We start from the raw sequence: 24362 nt of genomic DNA on the forward strand, positions 1-24362 counted from the left end.
TGCTTTGACAAGTCTGCAGACAGACGGCAGGCGAAAAACCTTTTAGAATGCTTGTTTTCTGAATGGAGCTTGGCTAAGCTAACGTTATATATGCTCCGACCGTCCACACTCACAACAACGGCCTATACAGACAAATAAACCAGCGACTGTATTCTCCATGACACAGACAGTCTGTGGTTTGTACCTGTTTAACTTTTGTCTAGTTTCTGAACAGATCTGCCTGTCCCCGGCTGTTTGAAGAGCAAGCATGGGAAACAAAAGATAGCATTTACCTGTTTGCATCGTTTGCATCCAGCTAGCCTCGTTGATACGTTTTGTCTTTTTCACGAGCTTGCTGTGATATATACAAATCGGGTTGGTCCGGTCCAAGGTCTTTAAGTATCAATTTATCTCCCAAACTTCTCCTTTGGAAAGGATTGGAGAGTAGCTCTTGCACGGAATTGGGTGCGGACCGAGGTCCGGCGACTCCACCTGCACACCATTCTAAATACTGCGTCACCTTGGTCACTCACGAGTCTAAAAAACAACTCACGTCAACGCACGTAAGCAACGTGGGCACCAACGTGAGCGCCCTCGTGACCAAAATATTTGACGGCGCTGATTGGCTGAAATTATGTTTCGGCGGCACAGTTTACTATTGAGACTTTTGCAACGTGCTGGTTGCTGCTGTTTGTCTCGGGGGCTCCGCCCGGTAATGATAAACTAATGCCATGGGCAAGGCCAGGCAGGAAACATGTGACTTATCAGTAACTTTAGACATCGTAACACAATTTTAAACGAGATTTTATTGTAGATTATACATTTTACTGATACCAATTGTATGATATTTACCTTGTTCATTAAAAATAAAAATATAAAATATATATATTTTTTAAATACTATCACTGAAGTGAGCCATCATGAACGAACTTATGCTAATCATAAATCTATCGATCATAAATCTATCGATTAGATTTATGATTCGAAAATAATAAAAGTAGGGTAGACATGTGGATATTATCCGGCTGAACAAAACGTGCATTTATCTAACAGGTTCGTTTTCCACAGACCTTATTTCAAGCTATTTTCCAAAATCCTATGGAGAAATCCCATTGCTTTTGTATCGAGGGAATCCGCTGCACCACTTGCATAGACCTCACAGCGGGCGGAACTTGTCATAAAGTCCGCGAAAATAAAGCCCGCCCATTTAGAGGGAAGATATGATTGGTCAATTGTACTGTCATTTGACATTACTCTCTCGTTGAGTTACTATAGCTGGCCCTCTGTGAATGTAGAGAGGGACCAACAAGCTCTCCCGTCTTCACATAACTCGCAGGGACGGCATTTAACCCTTCACATTCCAACAGAAACTGAACAGGCAGATTCGAAGGATTTATTTCTTTGGAAATATTATTTTAAATACAATTAAATCAAGTTATTTTGGTAAAACTAATGAAAAATGTAACAACAACAAAATATAAAAATAAATATTTAAATATATATATATATTTGTTAATGTTTTCAAATATAATTTGTTTAGAATATCTTAGTACGGTGGCCCTGAAGTGCAAGACACCACAGCATTTCAGAAAACACAACAGCATTTCACAAAACACTACAGAATTTCAGAAAACGCCGCAGTATTTCAGAAAACGCCACAGCATTTCACAAAACGCCACAGCATTTCACAAAACGCCACAGCATTTCAGAAAACACAACAGCATTTCAGAAAACACCACAGCATTTCAGAAAACACCACAGCATTTCACATTGGACGGAAAGGGTATTCCTTTAGGGAGAACACTTCTTGTTTGTGATTGGACAGAGCCAGCCAGAGAAGCACTGCTGTGATTGGTTGTTTTTGCTGCCAGTCAAGAAATGACGCTTCGTGATTGGCCCAACACTCAGAGCTCACAGCTCCTCATATCTGTTTAGAAACTGGACAAAAGTTAAACATATACAAAACACAGACTGTCTATGTCATAGTGAATACAGTCGCTGCTTTATTTATGTCTGGATGACGTTGTTGGGAGTGTGGACGGAGCAGCTACAGGTTAGTTTAGCCTGGTCGATCCGTTTCCGATAGGATTTACATGGAGATACGGCCCGCCCCCTCTCCAGCGTCTTGTTTGAATGACAGGAGTAAACACAGAATTAATGCTTTATTAATTCATGGTTTTTAAGGGGTTTATCTCCATGTAAATACTATGGTAGACCACCCAATATTCGCATCGCTCTAATCGCTCGAGTTTCACCGCGGCTGTCAGCTGTGTTTGCTCCTGTCATTCAAACAAGACGCGCTGGAGAGGGGGCGGGGCGTATCCCCATGTAAATCCAATGGGAGATACCAACTACAACAAAATGAACATATTTGACCGTAATTTAATTGTAATACACGTTTGAAAGTGATGCCAAAGCAACTACATACTGATAACGGTTAGTAAAAACCATGAATTAACGCTTTAACAAGTCTGCAAACAAGACGGCAGGCGAAAAGCTTTTAAAATGCGTGTTTTCTGAATGGAATCGGATCCATCAGGCTAAACTAACGTGTTGCTGCTCCGTCCACACTCACAACAACGTCATACAGACATAAATAAAGCAGCGACTGTATTCACCATGACATAGACAGTCTGTGGTTTGTACATGTTTAACTTGTGTCCAGTTTCTGAACAGATATGAGGAGCTGTGAGCTCTGAGTGTGTGCTAACGGCTGATGTGTTGGGATGTATTAGAACGAAATCTAAAATGAAAATTGTAAATAAGCAATCTGTATGTAAAAAACCACCTGTATGTAAATTGTAAATAAGCCATCTGTATGTCAAATATGTCTTATATGTCTTAAATGATATGATGAATTGGAAATGGGGGACCCTGATGTAAACAAGACGAAAGTCTTTCTCTGGTCTGCATCCCCTTAACAATTGTATGTTTTGAGCTGTACTGTACTGTACCCAATATACAAGCTGTTAATAAACTTTTCAATCAATCAATCAAAACCGTTGGGACATATTTCGCTGTCGGGTGTTGACCAATCACGAAGCGTCATTTCTTGACTGGCAGCAAAAACAACCAATCACAGCAGTGCTTCTCTGGCTGGCTCTGTCCAATCACAAACAAGAAGTGTTCTCCCTAAAGGAATACCCTTTCCGTCCAATGTGAAATGCTGTGGTGTTTTCTGAAATGCTGTAGTGTTTTCTGAAATGCTGTGGTGTTTTCTGAAATTCTGTTGTGTTTTCTGAAATGCTGTGGTGTTTTCTGAAATGCTGTGGTGTTTTCTGAAATTCTGTTGTGTTTTCTGAAATGCTGTTGTGTTTTCTGAAATTCTGTTGTGTTTTCTGAAATGCTGTTGTGTTTTCTGAAATGCTGTGGCGTTTTCTGAAATGCTGTAGTGTTTTCTGAAATGCTGTGGTGTTTTCTGAAATGCTGTGGTGTCTTGCACTTCAGGGCCACCGTAATATTGTATATATTTTTTTATATATATTTGTATTCGGGATTGTGGGAAACGGTATTTCGATCTCTCTGTCTGTACACACAAACTGAAAGCGTTTTAAAAACATGACCATTAATCACATCAATGTTTTATTTAAATGTAGGAAACTAAACTACATGGTGAGTTCTGGGAAAAGATCATAGTGACAAACGTATGTGACGAAAAGCAGCATGAAGTTACCTAATAACGTAATTATAGAGTTGAATCATAACTTAAGACATGAAGTAAATATAGAGGGACATTATACCAAGTTACTAAAAAATATTTAATGACGTATTTAGCATACAAACATACATGAACGATCTATCAATGGACAAGATTATAAATCATTTTAAGTCTTATTTAACTGTATGCTAAAACATGTCTAAATAAGGTCAAAAGATGATTTTAGAAACTTTTGAGAAAAAACAAGGAAATGAAAGCAAACTAGAAATTGATTTACGTCACTCATTTCAGGTAATGACTTCAGGGAAAGAAAAAGACTGAGCATAGAGAAGGAAAGTTTGGCTAAGATCTGAGCATTCATTGGATGCAGGGTGTTCTCCATGGAAACCTGCATGACTGCTCTATTAATTTTCAACATTTTTAATAACGAGCCACACATGAAAAAGAGATTCCATCTCATTGTGGTTGACCTGGATAGTGGAGCGCTTGTGAATTAAAGTCAAGCAGAGCATGTGCTTGGTAGTTCCACACTGCAGAGTAAAAGCAGGCATTTGGCGTTTGTTTCAAAGCTATAAAATAGGAACAAGAACAAATTTCATCCTTAATGGAATTCTAGTCACACAACCAACATTGGCTAAGTGGTCGTCTGTGGGTTGTTTTGGAAACTTTATCTGTTCTCTGTTCAAACACTTTCCTCACTTGTGTCCAGTAGACGTTGGAAAAACACACGGCAATGCACAAAGATCACACCGAGCAGATGGGACAGGCAACATGTATAACACCTCCTCGTCTCAATGCATGCTTCTCATTCCACACACTTGAAAATGTTCAATAAATTATCCCCTCATTGTTTTCACATTGGGAACATTCTTTTCAAAACATGTCATTTTATTGTTCTCATGAGAGGAAAGATTTATGGCATTCTAAATATGTTTATTTTGGACCTATATGTCAAAGGTGACAAAGGTCACCCTTTTTCCATCAAAAATATTCTGGGCCTTTTTGAGTTGGCCAGGTGCAGCCGGCTCAGAGGTCGCAGCACATCCCAGTCAGGAATCCCAGGGCGACTGCCAACAATCACAGGAACCGTATTGTTCTCTGTGGGGAATTATTTCATGAGGGCTTACAGAAGGGAATAATAGAAAAGCAGCCAAAGTCTTTATGTGATTATATCACAGTTATGTCACTAAGTCTGACATCGTCAAAAGATCTTTGTTCCTCTGATGCCATGATTCTTATAAAACTCATTAAACCGGCCCGCAGTTTTAGTTCGAAGCCATTCAGAAAGTCTTATTTGTTGAACCAACGGTCCCATAATGTGCCAATATACCGACCCCTGAATAACAACAATACCTATCTGTTTGACACTTAACGTGAATGAATGAATCCTGAATTAATAACATTGTCAATAAATAGTTGTTGTTACAGATCCAGGAGGTACCTAGCTGCACAAATCACAATGTAAGGCAAGGCAAGTTTATTTATATAGCACCTTTCAACACAAGGCAATTCAAAGTGCTTTACAAAAAATGAAAGACATTAAGAAAATGGTATTTAAAATCAGTCATTAAAAAGAAAAGATAATAAAATAAACATTAAAAGAAAAAATACATGGATAAAAGTTAGTGTAGTTGTAGGACTTCTCCCTTGCAGTGACATGTTGTACTTAATGGAGAAACCATCTCCCACTGTATTTGAATGTGCCAGCCTTTTACAGCCTACAATTTGCAGAGATCTAAAGAGTATAGTCAAAGCCAAGCGTGTGTAGAACCAGAAAACACAGATGACTCAAGATGTTGCATAACAGCTCTCGTGATTAAAGTGATGGCTTTTACAAGTCTGATGCCTTCAGCTGTGTGCGTTTTCTTTTCTTTTTTTAGAAATCGTAAAATGCAGGTGTCGTTGAGGTTTCGTTCCGATCCCACTCTACACGCCCACCCAATATAATGGAAAGAAAATGCACTGACTAAACCACAGGCCAGACTTATTTTCACCAAGTCTTTATTGTTCGAGAAAATGTTATTCCATTCTTATTTGAGACTCACTAATGTATGTACAGGTGGGGTCCTTTTAGCTCCTTTACTTACAGACGTACATTGTGGCTACATTTAGTGGGGGGTCCTCCAGCTCAACATAACACTTCAACACCTCAATACCCAGCAGCATGAAGCACAAAGGTCTTGAATGACAGACCAGAAGAGGAGGGAGGCCGGATTAAATGTAGCGTTTGAGGTTTGAGGCCAATTGTGGCGGTGGGTACTGCAAACGGAGCGCAGTCTCTCCACTTCCCCGGGTGGATTACAGGAGCTAAATAAAGCTGCCGTAACTCCAGGGTGGACGGCCTTTGTTCCATTCAACAGCACTTTGCATTAGTCACTTCACTTCAAGGCTAACGTATATATGCTTTTACTGCAAAAGGTGCTTTTTGCAGACACATTAAAGGTGCCTGAGGTAATTGAGTGGGTATTTTTTAGCTTTGGTCTGTCATTATTCGAGGAGTGTGTGTGGCGAGTAATCATGGTCGTGACTTGCGACTGGATGGCTGCCAGTTTGAAGGTGTTGCTGGGAAAAGAGTGGGCAACAATACGCACTATGGTTCCCATGTCCAATGTTCATTATCAAGGTGTCTCTCAGCAATGCTGAAGAGGATAAAGTTAGGCATAACAGAATACATCAGTGTGTGCAAAATATCTTATATCCTTGAAACAGCATCCTCAATTTAGAGCTGAAACAATACAATTTTCTTGTTGAATCATCTGTGTTCTTTACAGTGGTGCACTGACATGCAGCCTAAAGAGGGTCTGAGAGTAAACATGTGTGTGTTTGTAGACAGCTGGCAGAGACGTGTGAGAACTGCAGCTGGTGTTACGATGTCTTGCCTACAGCTTGGCCACTTTATAATAATCCATAATATCTCAAGCTGGGCTGACATGATTAATAAGAGCAAGTTTATTACTGACTTCCTGGACTAAAAAAGGCCAATAATATAGGCCATAAATCTCTATTTGCTTCACTCCACTCGATTGCTACATAATAACACTGAGTCATTATTAGTTCACTTTTATTTCTAAAAACCCTGTCTTGTTTCTCTTCTTTCTTTCTTTTTTTGTCAGGAGCGGAGATGCTAAACAAACAATGAAAATCACAGAAACTCAAACATCAACAGGAAGTCAAGTGTGAAGGACACACTATTGAGCCGTTTCATTTTCATTCATTTCGTACAAGTAGTAGCCAAGACCCAGCCCTGGATGGTAAAAAACCTGCTTGTTCTCACTTGCATTAACTTAACTTTGTGTTAGATATAGTTCTGGGTATCAATGCGATTTTGTGTGACAATATGCCTAATACCTAATAACCTCTATTAAGATCATTTCAGGATGCATGTGAAACAGAAAGGGTGAACTATGAAGTGAAAACTCATAAGATTTGTTTTTGATCCGGTCCTTGAGTACGTTTGGATCAAGTCTTATGGACATTTGTCCCTTTTGAGGCCACGCCTCTTTGTTTTTTAGTAAATGTAGGTTTTCCCGAGGTCTGGTTCGGAGAATTTTTGGGCATATGTACTACCAGTGCACATCTGGTGCCGAATCATCAGAACAGTGACCACTATAACAACTTCAAAGAGTCTTGATAAGGAGACAGTTATAGGCAAAAAGGAAATACAAAAAACAGAAACACCCTAACGGTATTGCTGTTAATACCATCAAGTGATTTATGAGGTCACAGTTTGTGCACTTGCTGTGTTGTGTTCCTGCTTTTTTGTCCCCCAGTGGATATTTTTTAGCTTGCGTCCCAAAGCCACTCTCCCAATGTCAAGGTTTGTGTTGGCCTAATATTTGCTCTCTGTGTTGTTTGAGCTTCTGCAGAGGTCAGCGCAGATCACACAGAGGTCAGGCAGATCAAGCTGAGGAGCAGACGTCTGTCACATTCCTCATGTGGCCTTCATCACAGAGAGACCATATGTATGACTGCAGGAGGAAGGTCTGAAAGTACAACTCTGTTTGGGGGGACTGAGATTCATTCTTGGCTTTGAGTATGTCAAAGTGTTTTGCCTAAGGTAGACTTCATTGTCAAGTTGCTCCAATGTGAAACACAAAAGTACAGACATGCTTGAGAATTTTAACAACTATTTATTGTCTTGAAGTATGTAACAAAATAATGGCTATGAATAAAAACAGCATTTTCGCTTTGTACAACTAAGAAAATGTTTACAGACAAGCCAAACTAATTGTACAAAAATAATGGTAACATTGATACACAATAACAAAGAAAGGTAAAAACGATAAAGAACAGAACATCCTCACGTCAGTGTGCAAACCGTTTATACAGATGGACGTGTGGCCTTTGGTAAGGCGACAAATCCTGATAAATTATTTAAATAGCATTTATCTACACACACGCACATACAAATCAACCTCTTGCAAACAGCTAAGACAAAACAATAATTTATCTGCTAAAAACAGCATTGGACAAACATGATGGAGCAAAATTATTTATAAAAGGAAATCTCCCATTGTACTGTTATTTTCTCTGTTGTAGATCACGGGATTGGGAGCTTGTATTTGTTTTAGATATGAAATGACATACTATTTACAGCTCATGCTACAGTGGCACCAAGATGTCCATCATTTCAAAGGAATATAAAAAAAAGTTTCTATAGGTTTTGTTTTTGTTTAATCAAATTATACAACAGCAATGAGGTAATATTTGTACAACAAAGATTTCCTTTGTTTTTCATCTCTCTCTTAAGAAAAGGCACACGAGTCACATACACTTCATGCTAGATAGCCCTATCTGAAGCATATCTAGTTGGCTTTGTACAGCGGGAGATGAGAGACATCGATACCTGGCCGTACCCAATTTTGGATCAGTTTTCACTGTAATATTGGATGGACTTCTTTTACTTTTTCAAAGCATTCAAATTTCCTTTGCTGCCTACATTGTAGGCAAACGTCAATAAATTACATGTATTTACATACTTATAAAATTGAAATCCTCAGAGGCTGATAAATCTTAATGACCAATGTTTTGATGTCAGAAGGGGAGTATTTTGGAGGGAGCACTGGCTGTGAAATAATCCTCATATTTGTTCTTGCTGGTTTGATATAGGAAGATCTTACTTCCATCCCACCCTGAGATTTGTTTAGTCAACCAGACAGCATCAACAAAGCCCATGATACTTGTGAGTTCAAAGATAGCTATCCTAAATGTAACTTTGTAATTCTCTTCTCTACAGATATTAGTAGATGGGTAAACACACTTTCTTTTTCCAGTCTTCCACTTACAGTACATGCATAACCACAATCATCATGTTCCCCTTATTTCAAACTCGCTCAACTCCCAACAGTTCTTAAGTCCTTAACAATCATGACCCTAAACAAATTGTATTGCTGTCTTCATCCTCTGAGTCCTCAAATGTTATATCATTCAGTATCTACATCCTGGCAGATCTGGTAAAGAAATATTTCATCAGTTTATTTTTTCTTTGGGATGTCCATCCAGAAGGTAGAAAGGCACACAGGCTGAAGTGGTGAGACAGAAAGAGAGAGAGAGAGAGAGATGTAAAGGTTTGGAAGTGCATAGTTGTCTATGTGGAGCCGCTGCCGCACAGAGATGAATGAGGTCTTTCAGAGAGCAAAAAGCAGGCAGAGCTGGGATAGAAAGGTGTTTGTGTCCTACTGGCGAAGCTCGAGGGCTTGCTTTTCCCCCCCAGCTCTCCCTGCCCTCATGGATGCTAAGGGTGGAGGAGACGGAGCTCTCTGATCCTCAACTGGCAGTCAACCGGTCGGTGCTTCGCCCAAACCAGCTTCAAGTTACCCTGAGGCTGACCACATGCCCTTCGCGTCGTCAGAGTGTGCGTGCCGCAGAAGAAAGAGTTGCGGGGATAAATCGGTCCCTGGACTTTGCATCAGAATACATAAGTTCATACTTTATACAAAAAAGGTGCATTCCTCAGAGCTTTCTGGGCAGTGCATTTAGGTATCTGTTGAAAGAAGAAGACAAAAGAGTTGGATATGGTCTTGATTTTAAAAGCAGAACATCACATGCTTTATGGGAAGTTGATGAGACGTAAGTTCTTACCTCTGCATTCATACTTGAGGTCTGAGAAGTATACCATCTCTTGTGAGAAGACAAAAAGACCTAGCCTGCCGCCAGCATATGTCTTGTCATAGATGTTACCAGAATCTGCCATGATCTTCTTGCCCTCGTACATCACAACTCTGTTTGAATAAAATAAAAAGTTAAGCAAATGAGGACTAAAATTTGGGATTTAAACATCACACCCATGTAGAGAGTACATTACTATCTTCTACCCACCTTATAAGTCCTGTTCTCGGCCTGTGGATCAGATGCCATCTGTAGGCGGTGAAGTCTTTCCATCCAACGCTCTTGGGGTCATGCCAGAGAGTGCGGACCTAAGGCAAGGGAAAATAAACAGCCATTGGTTTATATTTTTACACTTCCCTATATTTAAAACAGCATTTGGGGAGTAACCCCCAAAAGCCTACCAAATATCTTACCTGTCCTGGTGTATTTCCTGTGTGCCAGAGGGCGTTCCTGAGGTGCTCTCCTGGACCAGTGGTGGAGTTAACAATTTTAATGGACAAGCCAGAGTAGCCCTGGGCCTTGGTGGGTTTATTCGACCAATATGTCTGTGTAATCTGCTTCCACATCACCACGTAGAACCTTGAACTGGACTGGTATCCAAACACAAAGCCGGCGTAATCATCATCCCTCTCAGTGTTGATGAAGAAAGTCCCGCTGAAGTCCACTGAATTAAACTCGTGATAACCTGAAGGACAAATTCACGTTAATGACCAGAATTTCAATTGAATAATCACTTGATGTGGTCAAATATTTGTTTTAGACATTTGCAACCTATTCTATTTACTTACCGACAGCGATTCCGGGGTCGCAGTTGACAGTCTGAACCAGCTCTTTGCCTTGATGGCGGACGACCCAGTTAGGATCAATCTGGGAAGTGCCTTTGGGGTCAAGAGGAACCATCTGGAACTTGCGGAAGTCTGTCTCACTAATGTCAAAGTTTTCTGGGCACACGTCGTAGATGTCAGGCACGTTGTCTTGGTCAAAGTCGTCTTTGCAAGCATCTCCACGACCATTACCTGAAAAACATACATTACATACTCATTAATAATAGTACCTAAGGTGTTTCGAAGTTATATCCAAATGCTTTGTTTCAACTTATAGCGACTGTGTCCTTCACGTTTTAAAAATGGCCTATTAACTCACCGTCAGAGTCCAGTTGGTCAGGGTTGAAGGCCAGTCTGCAGTTGTCCTTGTCATCAGGGACACCATCGTTATCGTCATCATAATCACAGGCGTCTCCCTTGCCATCTTTGTCATGGTCAGCCTGGTTGGCGTTGGGGATATACGGGCAGTTGTCCAGGTTGTTCTGGTGTCCGTCCTCATCGATGTCCTGGTTGCTGTCACACTTGTCTCCCACTCGGTCATCATCTGAATCCACCTGAAATGGTAAAATGATTTGACGTCAGTGTTCTGACTTAATAAATGGCTTCAGGGGACAATGATGTAGCTCTTTGACATACAGTAGGCAGGTGATTACATTCCATCGAATCTTTTTTTTGTTTTCCCTGCAGTGTTTCCTGCTACCATTATTTAGTCGTCTCTCCTCTCATGCTTTCATTACAGACTTTCCAGTCTAATGTTGCCTCTGTAAAGCTGCCAAGCTCAATTTGTCCTAGATCTGTCAGCAGGTTTTAGCGAGGGAAAATCTAACATCACTTCACAAGACTCTGTTGCTCCACCTACTCCAATTTGCTTGTTGAGCACCTCCGGCATCTGTAGTAAAGGGCGAAGTCACTTTCTCCCTATCTGGCAGAACTAGACATACCCTTTAGCAGTAGGAAATAATAAGGGGATGAATGAAAGAAGTTGAAGGGTGAGAAGAGGTATTTTTGTTATCTTTTGAAAGACATTGCTGTGTTCATGTCTAGACTTGTCTTTTTTGGCCTTTAATTGCACTGTGCAATTCAGTCTTCATTCACTTTCTCTGTCAATTCACTCTTTAAAGACCACATTCGTGTAGATTTAGGCTCACCCCTCCTTCCCCCGTCATTTTCCTGAGTCTCGTTGTTCAACACATTCCTATTTCTCACTGTAGCATAGCACAGGTGGACTGAGCAGGCCCGTGGTGTGCAGACAGGGCACTAACACAGCCCAGGGCCAGCCCATTCCTCAGTAATATCCAGCCTAGGGCCTCTTCCCTCACATTAGCCAGCTAACGTCAATGGGCCATTGAAAAGACCTCTAGCCCCCCACCACGCCTTATTGAACTGATGTGCCCTTCTGCTGCATACAGGATTTTCTCCACCTTTACATGGCGTGATTAAGCTGAGACAGCTACACAGGGCTAATCACTGACGCTCCGTCTCAAATGAAAGACAGATATATGCTGAGCTATAGAGAAAAGCAGGGAGATGAATGTGGATTATTGTTGGTGGGTGAGGTGGAAGAAAATGGGGAAGGGTGGTGTGTCCACACACCTGATCTGGATTATGTTCCAGAGGGCAGTTATCACACATGTCTCCCACGCCGTCCAGATCTGTGTCCTTCTGGTCGACATTGTACACATGGGGGCAGTTGTCTTTCTCATTTATTATGCCTAAGGAATTAATGGGAACATTCAAAAGTAAGTACACTATAGGCATAATCTCACTGTTTATCTGCAGAGGATTGGTTCATTTTCAGTCCTTACCATCTCCATCAATGTCCACAGCACAGGCGTCTCCCTCTCCATTGTTGTCTGTGTCCGTTTGGTCTGGGTTACTATTGTAAGGGCAGTTGTCGCAGCGGTCACCAACATCATCGCGGTCATAGTCATACTGCCTGGGGTTGTAAACGAATGGGCAGTTGTCCTGTTTGATAAAGAGGCAGCAAAATGGGAAGAGAAGAGTAGAGTGTAAGTGTTCAGTTGCTTGTCCCTTGCCATCCGAGGCTGGTTGGATCTATTTAGAGGGAGGGAGCAATGCAGGATGAAAAGGTACTTTATTTTATGCCCTGTCCCAAATCTAATGTTGGGATTAGCAAACCCACAGTGCAGCCCCTTCAGAGCTGTACCTCAGTGTTGGAATTTGAGGTTCTGGCTCAGGCAGGGGAGAAACATTTGCTTTCCTGCTGAGCCTCCCCTCCCCTTCATCCTCTCCACCTGCCTTCTTATTAGATGGCATGAATGATGAATGCAAACATCTAAGAACACACACACACACACACACTCCATTTTCCAAGACTATGATCACTAGATAATTGTACTTACCCTATCGTCAGGAATGCCATCATTGTCATCATCGGTGTCACAGGCATCTCCCATGCCATCCTTATCGTGATCTTCTTGCCCAGAGTTAGGGAGGTTTGGACAGTTGTCCTGAATAACAGACAACAAAAAATGAACTTAATTTCTGAAAGACGAAGAAAAACGAACTTTGCTTCACAAGACATAGTAGAGCCTAGCTGCTTCGTCATTATGTACCTTCTTGCAGTGGTAGGTGGCGTTCTCCACACACACCAGGTCAGAGTTGGGCCATCCATCCAGATCTGTGTCCTCTCCGCAGATATGGCCGTTGCCAGCATAGCCGGGCTTGCACTCACAGCGGAACATGGGATCGGCAAAGTGTCCAAGGTAGTTACAACGGGCGTTTTTGTTGCAGTCATGGCTTCCATCGAGGCAGGGATTAAGGGCTGTGCACACCTGGAGGGTGAATAAGGAATACATAGATGAACACACTGTGCATAGTCGAAATTCTGTTTCTGGAAAAGTTGGACATTCGAGTATATTCCTGTCCTGGAGATGCATTTGTATCTGTACCAGTTATTCCTGTTGTCAGTATTTTTCATTTGTATCTGCACTTACCTGTTTCTTGGCAGCGGCCTGCTCCACACCTTTGCCAAACGGTTGGGGTCCTGAGTAGCGAGAAGGACATGGCAGACAGTTGTAGCCAGGCTCAGTGTTCTCACAGCGGTGCACGCCATTAAACTCAAAGCAAGCGTCTGGGACCTCCTTGCACTGTTAAAAGTAAGATAAAAACATTGAGCCCATTAAGCTGGGGACTTGCAACATACATTAGCCATGTTTTATACCTGACAAAATAATAATAGATGATCTAATAGTTTACCTCATCAACATCTTTGCACTTGATACCATTGCCAGCGTAGCCAGCTGGGCACTTTCCGCACTTCCAGGACCCATCAGGTAAACTGGTGCACTTGGCTCCAGCAAAGCAGGGGTTGGACAGGCACCCATCTGAAAACCACAATGTTGGATTATTATCCAAACATCATCTGCAACATCAAAGGTATCCCTTTTCACTAATGAGCTATTTGTGAAGGAAATGATCAGGATATGACATACCTAATTGATTTAAACAAACAACATAACAAAATGCCAAAAATAGTGATAAAGTAAATTAAACATTGTAAGACAATCTGTTTCAAATAATACAGATGGGCTACATGGAATTTAATTGTAGGAGCTCTGTAAGTGATGTAAATGTCTCACCAACTGGACAGGCTTTCTTGTTGCACATCTGGGTGTCTTTGGGATTACCGATACACTCTTTGCCACCGTATTTGGATTCAGGGTTATTGCACAGGCGTTTTCGATTCTGGACACCGCCTCCACAGGTGAGAGTGCAGGTGTCCCATGGAGCCCAGGGTCCCCAGTTACCATTGACTAAGGGAGACGAGAAGAAATAATTATTTATTTCTATTTGTGCTGTGTTTTAAAGACATATAAATGCAGGCAGGAATATCAGATGTTGGGACTTACTTGGGCACGGAGATTTCTGACACTTCTCAGTTTGCCGTCCTTCTCCCTCACAGTTCTTGCCTCCAAGCTGAGGGGTGGGGGAGTTGCAAAGGCGGATACGGGTGATTACACCAGCACCACAGGTGACGGAGCAGGAGGACCAGGGTGACCAATGGCTCCAATTGCCGTCCTGCTTGACTAAAGGACACAGAGAAAGGTCAGTTATCAGGAAGCCAATTGCTGCTCCTTTGTGGCTCAATCATATATTATGGCCCAGTGATGATGAGCCAAGTATCTCTCAGATAGATAGGGTTAGGCCTGCTGCTTATTTGGTTTTGTTTGGCTGGGTGAGAGTGTGTTGTGTTAACTTACATCGCTTGTCACACTCCTGGAGGTAGCAGTCGCGGGTCTGCACAGAGGTGCCCTCGCAGTTGCTATTGATACGGTCGCAAGAGCGCCCACGCTGCTGGATACCCCGCCCACATGACACGGAACAATGGGTCCATTCAGACCACGGCGACCAGCCGTCTTCTGCATAGTCGCTCGCTGAGAAGGAGGGAGAGGGAGAGAGTATGAGAGAGAGGGGAAGAGGCAGACAATAAAAGGGCTATTCCTGCGAGGCAGCACCCCTCACAAACACCCCCAAGCCTAAATGAGGAGGGAAAGCTCTTAAAGCAGAGGGCTAATAGTGTGGATTTAGCTGGGAGTTGGACAGATAGAAGGTCGTCTGTTGAGAGGGAGGGCAGAGAATAACTCGCTGAGAGAAACAGTAAGGGCCACTGTCCTCGGGGTACATAGGGATGCCCCATCGGCTTATGTTTTCTTAGAGAGGAAACAGATTTTGCAAACACGGCCCTGGGTGTGTAATGACTTCGACAAGTGGCTGAGGTCTGGATGAATGGTGCTTCCCCTGTTTATTTAGGTTGTAGGGAGGCATTGCAGCCATCCCTGCATTGGTATGAGGAGCATGTCACTTCTTCTTAAGTAGAAGATGGCTTCACTAAACAGCCGACCAATTTTCCATACCGCTTTAACCAATTTTGGCAAATTACAGCCGTTTCAAAGATGTTTTTGAGCACAAAGAACCAATGTTCCAAACACATAAGCACCCTTTCATTTACTCGGATGTTATTGCAGTTAAATCATCTCTAAAGTTAACATGTTTTCTCTTGAATAGAGACATTTGCCAGGGAAATATTTGTGGCTTTTTGTTGTACATGGCAAATAACATAGAAATTGCTCTTTCCGTGAATGAGGCAGTGTTTGAATGCCCTGTGTGTTAGTTTAAACATACTGTATACATTCTAGCTCACACGGGCCGTTTGTACAGTAGCTTACAGTGCACGTTTACGTAAATGCAATTAAAGTGTGCTTTCCTTTAGCTATGCAGATTCTAACAATAAGAAATACTTACGTGTTCCACAGCGAGGGCAGCACTCTCCATCAGCAATAGTAGCATTAGCACAGGAGAGCAGGGGGCAAGAGATCTTGCGGCACACGGTAGCAGAGTTCTGCAGGAGCAAAGAGATCAAATGAAGTGTTAAACACATGCTCAAATATATGAATATCTATCAAGCGTTGCTGCAGTTTTCTACTAAATTAAGTCCAGATGTTGGGTTGAATCTCACATTGTTAAATGGGTTGAAACAATCCAGAGCAGTGTCACTATTGTGGAGTTGAATGTTCTGTGAACCTTTTTTAAAAGGAGTGCGTGTTACAGAGTAATTTCTTTAAATCCAAGTTTTTGTCCATGTCCGTGCAACCAACTCATTAAACACTCTGCTCCAACATCTGAGTTTGCACAGATTCACCATGCCTGACAAACAAAAAAGCAGGATTCTGGCTGGGAGCAGAGACCCCTGCAGACCACCACCTGCCCACTGGGTCAGGAGAGGGTGGGAATGAGTCCAAAAGTCCCAATAATGGAAGTGGATTTGACTGTAGAGCCGAAACTGGGCGCTGAGCCCCAAACAAGTGAAGCCAGATTGTCAGAACAACCTGTGTGGGTACAGTGTGAATGACTCAGGGATCTCAACTGGCTAACTATGCATGATTATGTTCTCCCTCCTGGATCTGATCAGGGAAGAAAAGTGAAAAAAGTGTGTATCAGTAGAAGAGAACATCAGGAATGTAATGGTGAAATGCAGGGCGCTCAACCCATCCTTTATTTCCACTTCATTCAGTCAGTGCCAAGGTCTTGTTCTTAATTACAATGCATCACTTAAAGTCTGGTCAAGTCTGTCTAGGCCACACTCAAGTTGAACTTCTGTCAGCGGACCTCTCATTACAGCAGTAAAGGCTGCCGTTGAGCTTCTGCCAGGCCTTCACACCACTAATTACTGACCAGATCAGTTGAGTGGTGTCAAGTGTGTAGGTGTGCGCGAGTGGTCTTTCCATTCGAGTGTGTGTGCATGTATAAACAAGTTGGAGTACAGAGTGCATCCCCTCACATGTGTATTTAAGTACTTAGGAAGAGACAATACACACTCTGGAGATCTCACCTGACAAGTGCACTCGGTGCAGTCATCCACGGTCCACTCGTCTCTGTTCTTGTGCACGATGCCGTTGTGGATGCAGACTCCGCTGTGAATGCCAATCCGGTTCTTAATCAGCTTGTTCTCATCCGTCTGGGAGGGAGAAGACAAAACACAGATTTTAATTAGATGCCAATAAGCTTCTACCTTTCTCATTAAAATGTACTAAAGATATGAAAGAAAGTAACGAGTATTTGTTGATTGCTTATAAAAAAAGATGTGAATATGCACAACTACTTACTACTAATCCATACAAGTTTGACATTATACTATCTAGAGAGAACATGTGTTTTTTGTAGAACTTTATATGGGTTGGGAAACCTTTGAACTGATGCCATAAAGCTGTTTAACTTTTGTCTTGTGTGAATAAGATAGTTCTGGCTAGTGGATATTTTAGATTTCAGTATTTAAGTTTAGCACTATTCACTTTAAAATGCATAAATCCTCTAGGCTCCATTGTTTTCAGAGCACTCAAAGTATTGTTAACTTCATTTGATTAACAGAAAATAAGCTTTTACTTTGAAAACTGCAATACCTTGGAGATACCTAATGTCTAATGCTATTTTGACAGCTGTGGTGCACACAGGTGGTGACGGTAACATAGAGACTAGACACACACACACACACACACACACACACACACACACACACACACACACACACACACACACACACACACACACACACACACACACACACACACACACACACACACACACACACACACACACACACACACACACACACACACACACACACACACACACACACACAGGCAGGCAGACTGTCTCCTGCTCTCTGCCACCAGACGGTCTGGCAGGTTTCCTCCTCCTTACCAGCTGGCGGAGCTCATTGGACAGCTCCTTCACCACCACACCGAGGCCCTTCAGCTCCTTAAACATGCCGATCAGATCCTCACAGGAGAAGCCACAGACCATCTGCAGGTCTTATAAAAAATACAGGGAGGAAAGTCATGATTTGGCAGTGAAGGTATAAGAAAAAGTGTGATCAGTCGAAATGAACAGCCATGAGAAAAGGAGGGTGATGTAAGCGGTGTTTACCTTTAGTCTTGTGTCCGGTGTACTCTGTTCTGATTGCTGAGGATCCATTGAGGTTCTCCAGGACCAGGGAGTCAGTCCTTATAGCTGAAATAAGAACAGTACCATACATCAAACTACATATTTGCACACTCATCTTGTCTTATTAATGAGAGGGATTACTATTCTCAAATGTTACACCTCCCACAATTACTCATTAAGACAAGTAATATGTTAATGCTGCAGCCCAGCGACCACAGCACCCTGAGAAATGTGTATAGTGGCATTCCTGTGTGACAAGTTGTAAACTGTGAGGCTTTATGTAGAAATCATCAAGCAATTAAAGTGTACACATTTCTTTGATAAGGACTTAGTACTTGGCAGAACATGAAGCACATGAGTGGTGAGTAAACAGACAAGATTTGTGAGTACTTACAGCTTTGGCATCCTTTGTTGCGCAGGATCGCTTCCAGTGACGCTCCAAACACAAACCGGACGTTTTGTAGGACCCCCTGCAAGTATGGATGTTCACTTTAAACTATGATCCTGAAAATCAGCTAATGTTTCATTGCTGAATGTAAAAGCACATAAGAAGTGGTGTCAAGTAACTAAAGTGTTTGGTTTAAAGATGTACTCTAAGTACTGTACTTAAGTACAATTTTGAGGGATTTCTACTTTAGTATTTGAATGTTTTGCTTCGTACTTCTAGGCAAGGCAAGTTTATTTATATATATATATATCCTTTCAGTACGCGACAGTAAGTGCTTTACAAAATAAAATACATTTAAGAATAAATACAGTAAAACACATACACCACTTCAATTCAGGGGTAACTGGTGTACTTTTACTCTACTAGACTTATTTACCTTTAGCTGCCTTTAGTTACTTTGCAGATTTGGATTAATGATGTGAAATATAATAAACACTTAAATCAGACTTTAGTTACACCTGGAGTAAATTCACAAGCTACCTTACCTTGCTACCTTGCAAGTCACAAAAAGCTGCACCTTTACCAGCTTTGATAACACTTCAATTAATACATTATTACAATAAAAACATATACTATTCTAAAAAGTGCCAATCTGCATAATGAGTATACTTTATGTATAGTTTGATGCTAATGCTTTTGCACTTTTACTTGAGTAACATTTTGAATGCAGGATTTTTACTTGTAACACTGTGGTTCTTCTAATTAAGTACAAGATCTGAGTACTTCACCACCTCTGTTTTAAACAAAACTATCCACTCACGACTCTAAAGACGTGACTGAATTTCCTCTGTTTATAATGACGGGTGTTCTCACCATGAACCTGTCCTTCACGGCTCCCTTGCCGATCCGGAGCTGGGAGCTGACCGGGGTCTCCAGGGTGAGGATGCTCTGGATGGGCGCGTCCAGCTCCGCGGTGTTCACCTCCTCGCATCCGGCGTACAGCTGCGCGCGGTCCTCCTGCACGAACAGCGTGATATTCTTCCACTGCCCCGTAGCCAGGTCCGCATCTTCAATGGAAACCACCTGCTGCTTGTTCTCGGTGGAGAAAACTATGTCGAGGGTGTTCGCCTTTCCATTGGAGACGATCTCGAACACGGGTCCGGAACCGTCCTTCTTCTCCACGGTCAGGAGGGAGCCCCTGGTCCGCTTGAACTGCTTGAAGTTGAGCAGGAGGAGGAACCCCCTCTCGGCGTGGATGGAGTCGATCAGGTCCCTAAAGGCGCTCTCGGGGACCGGGGGGATCAGGTCCGGGTTGAGGATCTTGTAAGCGGGGCTGTACGGGTCGTCTCCTTTCACCAGGGTCACCCCGTGGTTCTTCTTCGGGACTTTGACCAGCTCAAACAAGTCATACACGCTATTGTCGTCTCGGCTCTCTGCAGGGAATAATAAGAAGCAGTCAGCCTTTGTCTGGCAGTGCACCAGACATCCTGTTGTTTTCACTTTCAATACACTGCAAACTGCTTTAAAAACTCTCCAGACTCCCATCATAATAAACAGTTTCCTATCTGTGAGGAATATTCTGAGGAGAAACTCACCTGCAACTCGCGCGCCCTCGCAGCTCCAACACATCAGAAGCAAAAATATCCCTGTCAACTTCATGGTGAATGAAGCACCAACCTGCTGCCTGTGACAAACAACGACAAAACACCCCAACATCTAACCATTTATTACATACAAACCAATGCCGACAAAGTCAGTGTGCAGGTTGAAAACATGAAGAAGTTATTAAAGTCGGTCACAAATCAAAACGTTCTGCAGCTGCAGAAATATGCATTCCTTAGAATATTCCCAACTCACCTGATTAACGAAAACAGCAGAGCAAAAGTAATACAATCCCGCAAAAATATTTAGAAATCCAGCAATAATCCTCAAGAGTGAATTAATGGAGAATTATTTCAAATTACAAAGTTCCACCGTGAAAAAAGTCTTCTTGTGTCTTGATTGAAAACTTGTCCTTTCTGGTATCGGCCGCTAAAAATCTCCCTTTTAAGCCGAGGGGGGACAAAGTGCTATTTAAATAGTTTGATGCCATTCCTAAGAAGTGGCGTCGTCCAATCACGGTGAGCTGAGAAAAAGGGACGATCTTAAACCTCTTAACTCAGAGAGAGAGAGAGAGAGAGAGAGAGAGAGAGAGAGAAAAGAGTAGCAGAGAGAGAGAGAGAGAGAGAGAGAGAGAGAGAGAGAGAGAGAGAGAGGAGAGAGAGAAAGAGAGAGGAGAGAGAGAGAGAAGAGAGAGAGAGAGAGAGAGAGAGAGAAGAGAAGAGAAGAGAGTCTGAGAGTAGAGAGGAAGAGAGATTTTTTCTTTCTTTGATTCGAGGAGATGATGAGACTAGCCTTGAGCAGGAGAGGAGAACTCTCTCTTCTCGTCCTTCTCTCTCTCCTAGAGACCGCTTTGGATGAGGGGCCGACTTCAGTGTGTTGCACTCAGACTTTAATGGACCAGTGTTTCCTCTCACAGCGTCCATCCATCACCCTTCAGAAGTATTTCCATCTCACACATTCCCATAAGATAAGCACACTAAAAACTGCTGTTATATTCCTTTTATATTCTACACATGTCTCCATGCTATGTGAAATGGGAAAAAAACCTAACAAAAATACATGCAACATCACTCCTGGGTTATTCTCCAAGGTGTCAATATGTCACTATTTATGTCAGTAGAAACATTATTATATTATTTTCCCGTGTCCCATGATGATGCAAAGTTTACAATTTTGTAATACCTATATATTCCTTAATATACTACAGAATCTCTCTCTTTTTAAGCTTGTTTAAAAATCGTTGTTTTATAGTCAAATAGCTCACATATTAGCTCTGAACAGTGGCTTCAGTATTATCCTCCACCTGCAGTTCCAGCTCCAGCCGCTAGGAGCTGATGTGAGTTCAGAGGCCTGAGGCAGTGAGGGCTGCAGCACACCTGACATCCACATTTTCACTGTTTCTGTTGGGTGTTTAAGAGAAAATGAGAGCATTATAATTAGAGATATTTTATTACACATCCTGTTTTAAGTCTTGAACACTGTAAAAGTGTATTACCGCCTCCACACAAGCTGATTCATTAAGGCACTCACAAGGCAAGAAAACAACATGAAGTGGGAGCATGTTGGTAGATTAGTGGGTTTTTTTTTTTTTTAAAGCAAAAATAAAAACATCCTGTGCTGTGGTGAAACACAAATGTATGGCATTGCATTAATAATTCATAAATAAATACAATTGAAAATGTCAAATTCAAAATAATGCAAAAAGTACATTTCTACCTTTAAAAAAAATGCCAGTCAAGAATCACATTTAAAACGCTACACATCTTTTTCAGTGTGTCGCCTTATGACGTGAAGAACTTTCATACTTGCATACATCAAAATAAACAAACATACCGTCTTAATCAGTGATTATATAGACATTTTATTCATTGGGATAAACCCCTTGAGGTGCACCATCTCGTTTTCAAGGGGGTCCCGACAATAGCAACAACTTACAGACATACATACACAAAAAGCAAAACATGACAAACAAGACAAACCACGTACAGTCTGTTAAGTACAATTCAAGTAATACATACAATCATTACAATCATTACAATTAGAGAGAGAGATCAGTTTCATCAATAACAAGTGCAGAGCAGTTGAAAGTGAGACGATAACATGTTTAAACATACCCAATGATGCAAGAGATCTAATAGCAGCAGGTAAAGTATTCCAGTCAGTTGGGGCTTTGAACATGAACGCTCTTCTGCTAATAGATTTTTTTGCAGAGGGGACAGAGAAATACATCTGGAAAATTAGATAGTGTCGGAGGACTAATTTAGTACAGACAGCTCTGTCTTAGTCCTTCGATGTTTGGCAGACTTGTTCGTGCTGTTGTTTCAAATGTATGTAGCAGGATCCCGTAAACCAAACACTCTCTGTTTATACTGACTGAGAAAATCACTGTTTATGGTTAAGGGAAAACTCACTTGATTGTTTTCCAGATGGTGACACGCACTTTATTCTCTTGTCCACTTTTCAATCAGCCAGCATATTATTCTGATATCCCTTTATAAGGCAAATGTCACAGTGCGTCCTCTCCTGTGTAAAATCAGACCTTGTTTTGACTACCTGGTGATGGTAGACAGATCCACATTTGACAGATGAGTAATTCTACCTTTTTGCCGTTCTCCTACAGAAAAACTCAAACTTCTTCTGTCTGTACATAGCAGTGTAATTCATCTACTTAATGCATAAGACACCTGCTTTTATATGTCGTGCGACAGGTATGAGTTTAACAGAAATGTGTGCTTGGTGTAGGAGCTGCTTTAAATGTCCGCACTGAGGGGTCCTGAGGTCAGTGCTGGGCTGACTCCTCTGGTGCCCGTTTGTCTCAGATCAGGACCCCATATGGAGGCTGAAGGTCGCTTGTCTCAGCCTGTGGACGACACACTCTCAAAAGCTCTCGTGCCTGAACAATTTGTCTAAAATGTAACATAAAAATATTTAAAATATAAAGATTTGTCGGTTTTGGAAGGCCTTTACTCGCGTCGTGTTTGATGCACACTGTGGGAGCTTGTTAAGCTCATCTAAAACTCCTGTTTGTGTTGGTTTGTTATTTTATAAGCTCAGCCTGTGAAGAATTTAGGAGAAAAATGTGCTGATGTTTTTGGCAGGACAAGATATAAATAAAAGGATCCAGGGGAAATCTGTTTGAATAAACACATTCTGCCACACACATCCAAAAACTGCTGTGTACTTCTACCGTTCTGCTGTGAGGAAGGATGCAACCCAAACAGCTTCTTCTTTCACTCTTGATTTCCTGTTTTTTGCTATACGGATGAAGGGAGAAGAGACAAAGTTAAATGCAGAAGTGGTTCGAAGAGGAAAGGAGATGAGTAACAAGGGAATGAGAAGAAGAGAGAACCAACAAGGGACTGAGGAGAGGACAAAAGGAGAAGGGGCGACATAAGGAGAGGAGACGAGAGGAAAAGCAAGGAGAAACCAGGAGATGAGGAGGAATCTGGAAAGAGAGAATAAAAAGGAAACAAGGAAAAGGGAGAAGGAACAAGGAAAGATGGAGAAAAATAGGAAGAGGAGAAGAAAACAAATAAGAGGAAATGACAAAGAAGATTGAGGAGAGATAAAAAGAGAAAGGACTTATGAGGATAGCGAACAAGGAAATAATACAAGACCAAAGAAAGGAAATAAAATAACAAGGAAAGGTGTAATGAAAGGAGGAAAGTAGGGCGAAACAAGGAAAGAAAATAATCAAAGGGGAGATAAAAGAATAAACCAAGGAGAATAGATAAGGAAACAAAGGAGTAGCGGACTAATTAGAAGTTAGTAGGACATTGGACAAAGGAAAGTAGATTAGTAATGAAGAGTTCAAATATTAAACAAGGAAGACGAGCATAAATATGTAATTTCGCTGTCCAATCATGCCATGATACGCTTCAGTGTTTCGCTCTGAATAAAGGTACAGGAATTCATTAAGCGTCACGACAGGTCCTGACCCAGGCCTGCTTCCAGGTAATTGGCATCAGGAAGCTGATGATTCAAGCCTTTGGTATTAAAGCTGATGAAATGGGAGAGTTTTAATGTGAGAGTTGACAGAAAGATTCTCTAGCTCGCTGCCAAAGTGAGTTTTCAGTCGTCTGGGGGGCTTGTACTTCCCTTGAAGTAGTGGCATGCTTTCTGAAAATTAGTTTTTGGATACAGTATGTTGCAGTAAGCTTGCTAATCTTTGTTGGAGATGACAGGCAATGATTGATTATAGACGCATCTCTGGTTTACACAGTAAGCACACAGTGATGAGTCATTGGCCTAACCTGGCTGTTCTCGACTATGATGTTACAGCTTTTTTAGAACATCAAGTTTCAGTAAATTGGAGGTATACATTTTTCTTCTTGGACTG

The 24362-nt window shown here is 41.8% G+C and overlaps 1 protein-coding gene across 1 annotated transcript; it reads right to left on the reverse strand.

Moving 5' to 3' along the window:
• Positions 1 to 7942: 7942 nt before the first annotated feature.
• Positions 7943 to 20542, reverse strand: thbs1b (thrombospondin 1b). Its single transcript, XM_034220980.1, has 23 exons — positions 20279 to 20542; positions 20017 to 20105; positions 19295 to 19854; positions 18428 to 18503; positions 18016 to 18099; positions 17791 to 17900; positions 16922 to 17047; positions 15835 to 15931; positions 14793 to 14966; positions 14442 to 14618; positions 14172 to 14345; positions 13789 to 13916; positions 13527 to 13679; positions 13146 to 13364; positions 12933 to 13040; positions 12375 to 12534; positions 12163 to 12281; positions 10889 to 11123; positions 10534 to 10761; positions 10159 to 10430; positions 9956 to 10053; positions 9719 to 9858; positions 7943 to 9620 (listed from the first exon to the last, which is right to left on the reverse strand). Exons 2-23 carry the CDS (start codon positions 20078 to 20080, stop codon positions 9613 to 9615), a joined length of 3510 nt encoding a protein of 1169 aa, XP_034076871.1. The 5' UTR covers positions 20081 to 20105; positions 20279 to 20542; the 3' UTR covers positions 7943 to 9612.
• Between the last annotated feature and the right edge of the window lie 3820 nt (positions 20543 to 24362).

This window comes from Gymnodraco acuticeps, unplaced genomic scaffold (assembly GCF_902827175.1).
Source record: "Gymnodraco acuticeps unplaced genomic scaffold, fGymAcu1.1, whole genome shotgun sequence".
Classification (NCBI taxonomy): Eukaryota; Metazoa; Chordata; class Actinopteri; order Perciformes; family Bathydraconidae; genus Gymnodraco; species Gymnodraco acuticeps.

Excerpts from the sequence above, each read along its gene's own strand:
- thbs1b (XM_034220980.1), bottom strand. The coding sequence starts at position 20,080 with ATGAAGTTGACAGGGATATTTTTGCTTCTGATGTGTTGGAGCTGCGAG. Across the intron at positions 11,124-12,162 it reads TGGAACATAATCCAGATCAG|GTGGATTCAGATGATGACCG; the intron begins GTGTGTGGACAC and ends TTACCATTTCAG. Across the intron at positions 10,762-10,888 it reads TGACCAACTGGACTCTGACG|GTAATGGTCGTGGAGATGCT; the intron begins GTGAGTTAATAG and ends TATGTTTTTCAG.